The 12522-nt window shown below is 36.3% G+C and overlaps 1 protein-coding gene across 1 annotated transcript in view; it reads right to left on the minus strand.

Moving 5' to 3' along the window:
* Nucleotides 1–12522, minus strand: part of LOC150093516 (gelsolin, cytoplasmic-like) — a 113763-nt gene that overhangs the window by 68565 nt on the left and 32676 nt on the right. The window contains exon 7 of the mRNA XM_090413643.1: nt 4190–4375. Within this exon, the coding sequence (XP_090269769.1) occupies nt 4190–4375 (186 nt within the window). The remainder of the gene's footprint in view (nt 1–4189; nt 4376–12522) is intronic.

The following is a 12522-nucleotide window of genomic DNA, read 5'->3' on the forward strand; positions in this document are numbered from 1 at the left end:
GAGATGATTCACTCACATGGTACACTAAGAGAAAGAGGAGCCAAGCAAATGACATTTTGAAGGTGACATTTTAACACCCTCCATTAGGCTCTAACTTTTACAGACTATGCGATTAATAATTGGCCAACTTTTTTAAAACAACATACAGAAATATGGGCCTAATTTCCAATTTCCCTGATGATTCTAACAAGAGCAGAGTTAGTGAAATACACTGACAATTATGTAATTCATCTAGTATTTAGTAATGTATAGATGAGTCTGAATCTATTTCAGAGTCATATAATTAAGATTAATTTTTTTTTTTTTAATGAATCAAGATATAAAAAGACCATTAATATTTACATAATGGAAATGGGAAATGGAAAACAAGACAATCATCATCATCATCAAATTCCTGACATTTACCCTCAAGGGGTGTATACAATACTATCATATCTATTAGATATGATATCCAATAGAATGTTTAACATTTAACTGGTTGGATTAATGATTGTGATAAGAATATACTTGACCTGTAAAATGGGTCTATCAGTGAATGGATATGATAGTACTGGATATCATATTTAATGGATATGATAGTACTGGATATCATATTTAATGGATATGATAGTATTACATGAAAAATTGATATCATTACTAACTTGCTATCTACAATTTTCCCCCAAATCAATCAATTACTTGTCAAGGGCCTTCAACATTGTCAGAGCTTATATTTCTATCTTCTAAGGCATTTTTTACTGTATCAGTCCACCTATATCTTGGTCTTCCTCTGGGTCCTTTTCCTGCCAACCTGGCGGAGAACACTTGTTTTGCTAATTTTTCCCATTCTGTTTAAGTGACCACACCACCTGAGATTAGCTCTGCAAACACATTCCTGGATTCACAATGTTTTCTAGTCTTTGGTTAAGTGTTTTACTTCTAATCCAGCTCTCAGATCCATAAGTCAAAACTGGTTTGAACACTGTCTTGTATACAGCAAATTTAGTGTTTTGACTAATTTCTTTCTTATTCCATATAAATTTATTCACTTGACTTCCTACTATACCAACTTTGTTGATTGTGTTGTCTATTTCCGTATTTAACTTACCATCTTCACTAAAAATCATGCCTAAATATCTGAAATGTTTTACTTGTTCTATAGGTTCTCCATTCACTGTATATATTTCAATGCTTCTGCCAATGAAAATAGGCAGAATTTGTTGATATTTTCAATGCTTCTGCCTATTTTCATTGTCTTTGTCTTGTTATTGCTAACCTTCATCTATAACTATTATTACAACAGTTATTCAATTTAGTCAGGGAATCTTCCGGACCTCCAACGGATTTATTTAGAAGTATAACATCATCTGCATACAGCAGAGAGCAGTCATTAACATCTCCAATTTTGATATCAGGTTTAATACCACTTTCTTTCATAATGTGATCCATATAGATAATGAATAACAGAGGGAATAATGTACATACTTGTCTGACACCAGATTTAACATTAAACCATCTTTCTGTACTTTCTTCAATTCTAACTGCTGACTTACAACTCAAATAAAGACTAAGTATTGTTTGATATAATGCTTCACTGACACCATACAACTGTAGCATTTTGAACAGCTTCTCCTTCGGCACCTTGTCATATGCTTTTTCCAGATCTACAAAACTTAAATACAGATCTTTGTTATATTCCCATGATTTCTCAACTATTTGTCGCAAAGTGAAAATCTGATCCTGACAGCCTCTATTTGGCCTGAATCCAGCTTGTTCTTCACCAAGCTTTTCTTCCACAATTCTTCTCAACTGTTTCTCCAGTATACTTGCATAGATCTAGCCAGGAACATTCAGTAGGGAAATATCTCTGTAATTCTCACATTCAGTTTTATTTCCCTTTTTATATATGGATACTATGGGAGCTCTACTCCAATCATCTGGAATTCATCCTTCTGTCCAGGCTCTCTGAACTATGCAGGGCAGCCATTGTAAGACTTTTATGCCTCCATACTTGAGCATTTCTGGTTGAATATCATCTACTCCAGCTGCCTTTCCACATTTCAGACTTCTGATGGCTTACTTCAAGTATGGATATGTATTCCTGATTGCATGCCTGTTCAGTGTTTTTTTTTTTATCACTGTGCTCTCATCACTGCTAGTTTCATTTAGCAATTTTTCAAAGTAGTTACTCCATACTTCAAGGATATTTTATTCTCCAGTTTTCATGTCGCCTTTATCATCTCTAATTTTTTTTACAACACTCTTTCCTCCATTTCTGAGCTTCTTCAGCAACCTCCAGAATATCTTGCCACCTTCTTGATATTTATTTTCTATGTTCTTACTGAAGTCTTCCCATGACTTTTGTTTAGCTAGTTCTTTAGTTTTCTTACATTTGTCTCTGTATTTGGTCCCCAGGATTTGAAGAGGATAAATTAACTGTGGGGGGTACAAAGGCAGATAACAAAGACAGTTTCAGGACTGTATAATGTTAGTTAAGAGAATTGGCTGAGAGAATGTGAACTGCAGAGTTTGGTGGATAGGAGGAGAGGTGATATGATTGAGGCTTTAAACTGTTGAGAGGTGGTTACAGTGTTGACACTGGGGAGCTCTTTCGCTTGGTTGAACAGCAGGAAAGAGTGATGACAAGGGGCCATCCCTGGAAGTTACATAAGGAAACTGTGAGCAAGAGGGTGAGGAGTGGATTCTTTGCATGGAGGGTGGCTGAACCGTGGAATGCATTGCCTAATAGAGTGGTGAGAGCAAGAACTGTCAATGAGTTTAAGGAGTGATATGATAGACTATGTTTCCTAGGAAGGACCTCTCACGATGAGCCTTTTGACTTCATGGAGGCCTAAATAATAATAATAATTCTCTAACAGCAAAAGCTGACTTATTTGCCAGAACTTCTGATATGCTCTGTTTTTTTCTTTCACTGCCTCTAACTTCCTGTGTACACCAGGAGTTCTGATTTTTCTATCCTTTCAGACAATCTCATCACATGCCTCATTGGCTGAATCAATCAATGTTTTCTTCAGAGCTTGCCACTGATTCTCCAAGGTTTGGTTTCTATTCTCAAACTCTTTCATTATTTCTTGAATAATGCTTGTGTATTTTAGTCTACAGTTCATATCTGAGAGCTGCTCAACTTTTATTCGCTTTAAAACTTTCTCATATGTTCTTCAATTTTATCCTGCTCAAGATGAAATAGTGATCACTTCCAATTTCAAATCCTTTGTATATTCTAATGTCCTGCACCAGAGAAAAAAAATCACTATCGACAATAACATAGCCTTTTAACATTTTATATTGGAATATGGTGTTAGTAATAACCAGTTCATGTTCTGAGTAGAAATCCAACAAGTAATTGCCATTATTATTAGCTTTGCTCTTTACTCCAAATTTTCCCGAAATATTTTTGTATGTCTGACAATCATTTCCTACTCTGCTATTTAGATTCCCGAAAAGGGCCACCATTTCATTTTTCATTATGTCAGTTGCTTTCTCTAAAGCCTCAAAATATTCTTCCACTTCTACCTTAGCAGAACCATAGGCACAATCTACATAAGTCTAATTGTCCAGTTCCCCATGCCTACATCACTCTACTTGAAATTGCCTGCCATTCAAGATGATTAGCTTCGTATTTAGTGTTGAATACTATGGCTACTCCTTTTTCTTGATTATCATTGCCTGTGTATAACTATTATATCGATCTGGTACTTATCCAATTCTCAGCCAGCTCCATTTCTTTGCCAATCAGGCTTCTTATGTTGATAGTACTGATCTTTAAGTCTGGTGATATTGAGTTGGGGTGAGTTTTAGGGTTTGTTCCAGTAGCTGACTTTTCACTGTTTGCCCTGGTTCCCTGGCAAAAACAACAGGGGTTTTTTTTGGGTGATGCCCCATCCAGCATGAAATTCTGTCATGTACCATCATTTAATATTGTAACATAATTTAATATTAAGCCAATAAGAATACAACTTGATCAGCTAAATCCCAAATTGCCAGCCCATCCTCGTTTGTTCAGTATCAAGGTAAATACCTAACAGGGTGCACCACAAGAAGGTGAGGATTGGACATTAGGTCAGAAGCCCTGGTAGGTTCTCCACATTCCTTTAAAGGCTATGTGAAGGTCTCCTCTCAATTATACAGCTTTGACCCTTAAGCACTCCAAATAAGACAATTAAAAGCAATTGTAAAGTATTATTTTTACCTGTTCACTTCTGATATTGTAATCATGGGTTCCTTTCACTTGGAACATCCTTGTGCCATCTTCATCATAGGTATCATGATCTCTTATGTTCCGAAATCCACTAGCATGACCACCTATGAAAATAATCATCATTCCCTTAAAGATGCGAAGAAAATGTTCTGGCTCACTTCCTTGGACTACTCTGACCTGAAAACAAAAATGAATTAATTTAGTTTATGTTACCAAACCCATTTAAAAATATATGACTCAGAATATACATTCATCTGGAGTCAACCTTTTCCATTCCTATTTTCACATATATTTTTACATTTTAATAATGGATGTAACAAACATTTTAAGAGGAGAAACAACAGATAAAAAGATCAATAAATTACATTTATCAATTAGATTATTTTAATTAAATACGATGGATAGACACACAGTCTATTATAAGATACTTCACTTATTAGGAAAAGTTTAATGAACTTAGATTTAGCAGCTAATATTTCTCCAGTATAACACTAGATTGTTCATCATGGCAATCAAGTGATATTAAAATTATTGGGGAAAAAAAATTGGAATCAATTTAACAGTGTGAAAGACATATTTTAAGAATATTAAATGTTCATATTTTAGATAATTATCTCCCAGATGTGAGAAATCAATATGTAGTCCTTGTTCACATATGGCTGGTGGAAAGTCTTCACAAGGTCTCTTGAATACTCTTATAGATTTAAAGAAATTGTAATGAAGAAGCAACTTCCTGCATTTGATACACTGGTTACTGATTATGTCCTGATCACCCAATTTGGATTCCATGTTTTTATAAATGGATGTAATCTATATATTTTTTATGATTAACCTCGGCATATCAACAATGAACAGTCTGGCATTAATAACTGAGCCCACATGAGCAAAAAGAGACAAGGGATGCATTTTATCTTGGGCAGAAGAAAAAACTTTCTAAACAGGAGAGAAGTAAATGAAAAATGTTGTATTTTAATAGGACAGGAGCAACTGCAACATCTTAGACATAAGGAATAGTAGTTATCTAAGTTTCATTCTTAGCAGAGGATTATTATTACGAGCAACTCCAAGGAGTCGATAGACTCATCGAGGGAGGCTCTAACATCATGTCAAAAACAACTATTCGACATTCACACAGTATTTATCATACCTCACCTTGAACTCATTCACAGTCATGGCACCCACAACAGACTCTGGCTGCTTATTCCACTCATTCATCACTCTCCAAGTAAAAAACTAGCTCTAACACCCTTGCTAACCACACTCTTGCCCAGCTTCCATGTATGGCCCCTAGTCCTCCCACCACCTTTTTTAACTGTGGTCACACTACAGTTAAAAAAATTCTCTTACAAAAGTCAACAAAAACACAAAAATAACTAAGAATATGCAAAAAAAGCCTAAAAAAAACAAAATTACAATTAAAAAAATCCAGTTCCACTTCAACACCCAGGGAAGGCCTCAAGCATAAAGATTAATGAAATGCACTACCACCAGTTGCAGGGATCCAGACCCAATCCATTATTCCTTTCAAACTTCAACTGATATCCTCTACAACCATAGTTCACTGTTGATAGTTGAAGTAATTATCAACATCATCCATAAGAAGGATAGGTAGAATATATGCATTCATTAGGAATGATATTCTGTGCCAAAGATTGTTGAACTTTGGATCTCCCTCTTTATGACCTCCTGTGGCTAAAGATTTCTTTGTTTTTCACTTTGTTGTCCTCATTTGTTGCCTTTACTATTCTGATAGCTATGCTGATATCTATTTAACTCTAAATGGTGACTTAGTAGTGACCAATTACCAAAACAGTGAAATTATTTTCCTTAGAGATTTCAATATTCATAATTCAAACTGGCTTCCCTTCTCTAACTTCACAGCTGGAAGGAAAAACTGAATTATATGCTATCAGTAATGATCTAACACATCTACCTACAAGGATAATCTTCATTTATTTCATTATTCTTCCAACACCCAAGACCTTTTCTCCACTACTTCTCTCTCCAAAAAACACTGCAGATGTCAACTCATCTCTTAGCAACTCTGACCATAACCTTGTCTGCATTTCCATTTCTATAGATTCACCTACTTTCTCCTAGCCAATCTCAGCATCTTGTCCTATAGCACTATAACAGTACTGTTGTGTCGGAAATAACTGGTCGACTCCGTGACCACCATTTGTTTCAGCCACAACATGAGAAATTACTCACTTAAGATAAAGACATGCTTGAGCTCTCAAGAGCAAAAGCATAGAAGCAATGAATAAAGTGCAATTTGAGACTGTAACAATTTAATCAATAATATTATTGTAATGTAATCAAAAGCTATGTTATAAATCATGTCCGATACAGGAAAAGTTATGTTAAGTGACTTCAGAGTTGTTAACCGATCAGCGGAGGGTCTCATCATTACGTATCAGTCCATGACTTAGCAAAAAAATCCGAGATGTCATCCAGTAAACTCAGCAGTAAGAGTTCCATCAAGAAGGCCACCGAGGAAAGAACGTGACCCTATGAGACCAATCAAAGACGGCTGAGTGAGTGACGTTGATGGTGAGAGAGGGCGCTAGCAGGATATAGGCGCGGTGTGTTCTTCAAATGCTCTCGTTTCCTGCATTTTTCCTGTGTGCCAGTGAGAAGGCTGTGAAGGCTGAGGATGCTTGACGCCGGTTTCCAGCAACCCTCCACGTTGCAGTGGATTCCGTCACGTACAAGTCTTCCAACTGTACAACAAGAAACCAGCAGACAGGGCTATTGGTGAGTTACTGCCAATGTAACTACTTTGTAGGATTCAACAAAGAAAGACAGCGGAGACGACAAGGAAGTCTTGTCGTATCGAAGGAAAGAATAGCCATAAAACCAGGGAAACTAATCGGTAAGCCAAATAATTCTTACCTATATGTTTAAGAAGTGCTGTAAGGGAAAGGAAAAGAAAACCTCAGGCATAGCCCTACTAGACTCGACTCGTAGATCCTTTTGGACTGAATGTCTAGATGTGACCTTCCTGCTGTGACTTATAAAATATGTATGCGTGAACTTTTAATAAGACAGTTTAAGAAATGAAATGTTAAATGAAATGCACTGATTGAAAATACAGCTTTGTGCATTGAACCTATGAATTTCGTAAATCTAATAGCAAGGAGATTGACTCTCTTGAGACTTGTGATAAATAAGATTAAGCAGAAGTATCATGTATGAATTTTGAATAACTTAGCATTACCAAGAACTAACATAATAACAGGAGCATCACTCAATCCTAGAGCAAACCAATGGAATAATGATGATTGAATAAGGCTTCTGAGCTATGATTATATAACCTTGTATTATAAGAAGTACGTAAGAGATTGAATGAGCTCAGTGCATGTGTGCAGAAATGTATTTATTGTATATTATTACCATTGCTTGATTTTCATGTATATTATAATTAGTAGTATTAAATTGCATTGTTTTACATCAAAGTTTATGTGTTCTGTTAACTGAGACTGACCTACCACATAAAAATTACGAACCTGTGTAAGTGAAGGGGGAAACATTTGTTTAAGAAAAAGGGGGGAGCCGCGACTGCATACCACGTGTTCCCGTTACTAAGTATTATTATAGAGATAGTCATTGAAGTAGACCTAAGAATCAGGAATTAGTCACTGGCTGGCGCAGTCATTTTAAAACTAAAATAAATTTGCTGGAAATAACTCCTGGTACAAGTAAGAAGTAAAAATAGAATAAAGAATAAAAAAAGAATAAAAGGAGAATATAAACATTTAAAGTAAATACCAAGCCATTAACAGTACAAACTGGAATGACCTCCAGAATTTCTATATACCTCTTTTTCTTGTGGAGGATGGGTGTGGATATGGGTTAGGGGTTTTATTTAGAGTGAGGAATCAAGATCTTCATTTCAGAAAGGATTATTATTATTATGGGAGACCTTCAGGGAGTGAGAGACTCATTGAAGGAAGCTAAATACTACCCACACCAGTTGTCATACTTGTTTGAACTCATTCAAATTACCTGCATCCACATCAATCAAAGGCAATCCATTCCAATTACACACCAATTACTCTCACTCCCTTCTTGATAGCATTCATTCTCAACTTCCAAGTATGCTTTCTCATCCTTTCCCCAATCTCCATAAAATGAAAAATTCCATCTGATATTCTGCAAGTCTCAATCATATCCTTCCCCCCCCACCCCCATTCTTTCTCCTGTTTAGCGTCTGCAGTTCACAAATTCTCAATCCATTTTCACATTATGTATTCCACATTCCCAATAGTAATTTTAACTCTCCTTTGCACCCTCTCTGCTGTATCAGAATCACCGTGGAACCCAGGAAACTAGACCTGCACACAATCAAAAGTCTTAGCAAAATCCAAAAGTATCATGGTATATTCATTTGCCTTGTCTAACTAAACAGTATCATTATTACAGAATGTGAGTAAGTCGCTCAAACATGACCTTTCCTTTCCTTTATGCTTACATGGCGATCAGAATACATTATGAAAAGTTATGGAGACAAGCAACTTTAGCAAACCATGTAGATTGTAGTGCAGTTTGTTTCTTTGTATATATGTGTGTATACTCCAGATCAGGGTTTCCCAAACTGCGAGAAGTTCTCCTGGAATTTGTCCTTTTAGTTTTCTAAGCATTTTTCATGAATAAATATTTTATAGTGGAAATATTCTGAGGAGAATAATATTTGTGAATATGTCGAAAAGCTCAGACCTAGAACACCTAATAACATCTGTGTATCGTTAATTTTCATACATCGAAACCTTTCAACATTTGAGAAAGGGAATACTGCAGTTTATGATTAGTCATAAAAATTGCCTGCAAACGGATTATGACAATGGGCGGCATATCCTCTGTTCTCAAAAGTGAAGGAAATGACATCTATGTAGCAAATGTCAGTGACCAAGCAGCATATTTTTAAACATGGAAATATTCATGAATTATCATTAATTTTCACACATGGAAATCTTTCAACAATCGGGAAAGAGAATACCGCTGTTTATGACCGATCATAAAAATTGCCTGCAAACCGATTACAACAATGGGTGGCATATCCTCTGTTCTCAAAACTGAAAGAAATAACATCTGTGTTGCAAATGTTAGTGACCAATTAGCAAGGAAGTATAAAGAAAATTTTTCAACTAAAATTGAAGATCAAGGTGATCTGTATCCGGTTCTCAAATCTAGTAATACTGAATACTATCTTCACAAGTTCGTATTTTGTAGGGTGAAAGTTTCAAAACCATAGCGCCATGATTTTTTAAAAGTAATAGGCCTGCAGATTTAAATTTTAATATGAATAAGAGACAAGGGACTTTGTTTAATTTTGGAATTAAGAAATCTCTTATTTGAAGGTGTTTGTGATGCAACAGATAATGATTCATCCACCTCCAGCCTACAAAGTGATCTCCAGGATGTACAAAAGGAGGGGAAAACTACCAGCACACAGGAGAAAAAGTCTGCATTCACTCGTAAGTACTTATAATATTATAAATTTTTGGTGATCAGAATGGGATATTATTATTATGGACAACTCCAAGGAGTCCTCAGACTCATCGAGGGAGGCCCAACATTATGTTCAAGAACACCTATTCAACATTCACACACTATCTATCATACCTTGCCTTGAACTCATTCACAGTCATGGCACCCACAACAGACTCTGGCAGCTTATTCCATTCATTTACCACTCTCCAAGTAAAAAACCTAGCCTCTAACACTCCTGCTAACCACACTCTTGCCCAGTTTCCATGGATGGCCCCTAGTCCTCCCACGACCAGTCCTGTTCTCAAAAATATCTTCTGAATTAATCTTATAGAAACCCTTCAGTAATTTGAATGTCTCAATCATATCGCCCCTTTTCTGCCTATCAATCAATTTCTGCAATCCACAAATCTTCAACTTGTTCTCATAAGGTTCATTCCATAGACCTGCTATCATCTTGGTCACTTGCCTCTGGATCCTCTCCACCTCCTCCCCATCAAGAAGAAACCCTGGCACCCAAATCTGGGCATAGTAGTCAAGATGAAGTCTCATCAAGGCTCAATACGGAAAAACAATAACTTGCTTGTCTCTGCTCGTCAAAGTATTCTTCAGTAAAAGTGATATGATGAGCTGATTTAGCCACTTTTGCAATGTGCCCCCTAAACTTCAACTCCCTATCCACCAACACTCCCAAATCCCTGGCCTCATCAATCTACTGGAGTACAGTTCCACCCATACTGCTGCTAGTCTTTTCACCCCAAAATGCATAATCTTACATTTTGCCACATTAAATTGACATCCATTCTCCTTAGCCCAGTCCCTCAATCTATCCAAATAATCCTGTAAAATTTTGACATCGTGTGCCTTCTCTATTGCTCTACCCAACTTTGCATCATCATCAGCAAACAAATGAACAGTTCCTCTGAGATCCTTTCCTATATCATTAATGAACAAATTAAACAGCAGTGGCATAAGAACAGAACCCCACGGCACACCACTAGTCAAAGAACTTTTTTTAGACTCTGCTCCTGAATAAACTACTTTCTGATATCTCTCCATCAACCACCCTCCTATCAATCTCACAACCCTATATCCATCCCCATATGCTGCAGTTTACTGATTAGAATTCCATGTAGTATCCTGTCGAAGGCCTTAGCAAAGTCCAGCAGTATCTCTGTAAACCCATTACCCTTATCCAGTTCAGCCGTCACTGTGTTATAAAACGTGAGCAAGTTACTGAGGCATGATCTACCTTTCACAAAACCATGCTGTGCCTCATACAGTATCCCATTTTCATCTATCCATTCCTGTATTTTTCTCTTGACTACTTTCTCCAAGACCTTGACAACGACTCCTGATATGCTGATCGGTCAGTAATTTGCAATAGTCTTGGAACCTCCTTTATGCAGTGGAACTATTTTCCCCTCTTTTCACCCCCTAGGGACTAACCCAGATCTGAGACTCAAATTAAACAAAATGGTCAAGGGCATTGACAATTCTTTAGCTGCTTCAAGTATGACCCGAGCTGGTATACCATCCAATCCCACAGATATATTCACATTAAGGTTTTGTAATAGACTATTCACTTCCACTTCATTCACCACAATTCCCGTATACGCTATTGGTTCCTTCATTCCTGCAATATCACCACCTGGATGATATACTCTTGCAAAGTGCTCGCTCAGTAATTCCACTATATCAGTTGATTCAACCTGATATGTCAATGAAAATCAGCACAAATTAATTTAATGATGTTCATGTTTAATTGATGTTTAATTAATAATTAATGATCAATTATTAATTAATAATAAAAAATCAGGTAAATGAACAATTAATTATTAATTAATACATTACAAAATAACCAAGGCGTTCCATGAAAATTTCAGGATTTGTGAAGCATTCCGTGATCGGAAAAGTTTGGGAAACGCTGCTCCAGATGATGACCTTGATATGAAGGTCGAAACGTCGAGTGTTCATTTTGGTTTATATTAAACTAAAGTCTTGCTCTAACACAGTAGTTGTCTCCATAATTTTTCATAATGATCTTTCCTTAGTAAGTCCATGCTGTTCATTACAAAGTATATATTCCCTGTCAATCTATTTGTGAGTCCTAACCAACTTTTCCAAAATCTTCACCACCACTCCTGAGGTACTGTTGGATTACTTTGGATATTTGGTCAGAGCAGATGTTTATTTCTGCTTTCCTGATCCAAACACCTGCTCCAACCAAATATCTAAAATAATCCTTTCTAAAATGAGGATCCTCTTTCCTCACTCCAAACAATACCCCTAACCCATGTCCAAGCCCTGGTTCTTCAAAAGTGGTGCAAGAGCAGCGCAAGATAAATGGCCCAAATCAAAAACTCCTGACAGATAAGCTTAGGTGTTGACAGTTATTTATAACTTATATTTTTAATGTATTAACAACACCAAATGAACTATTTTATAAAAATATGTTTTATGAACTGCTTATATTTCACTGAATTTCAAATCAGTATCATCAGAGCACAACACAGCATGTATACGCAACAGTGAGTAAGTGAAAAGTGCACCCCTCTCACTTAAAAGTGAGAGAGAGAGAGAGTGCACTTTTGGTTTATATTAAACTAAAGTTTTGCTTTAGTTTAATATAAACTAAAATTCATTGGAAGGATACCATCTGGACCATCACACTTATTAGCATCAAAACTATTCAGGATTTTTCTGATGCCCTTCTAGCAAAATATCAGAGCTGCCATGCTCTGGGTTGTTTATGGTATAGTGGAAGATTTGCCTTATTGTCTCTAAAGGAGTTAGAGGAAAAAAAAAAACTTGCCTCTTCTCAAATGGCAGTC

The sequence above is a fragment of the Typopeltis vanoorti genome, chromosome 24, assembly GCF_054136105.1.
Source record: "Typopeltis vanoorti isolate ZY-2024b chromosome 24, IOZ_Tvanoo_1.0, whole genome shotgun sequence".
Lineage (NCBI taxonomy): Eukaryota > Metazoa > Arthropoda > Arachnida > Uropygi > Thelyphonidae > Typopeltis > Typopeltis vanoorti.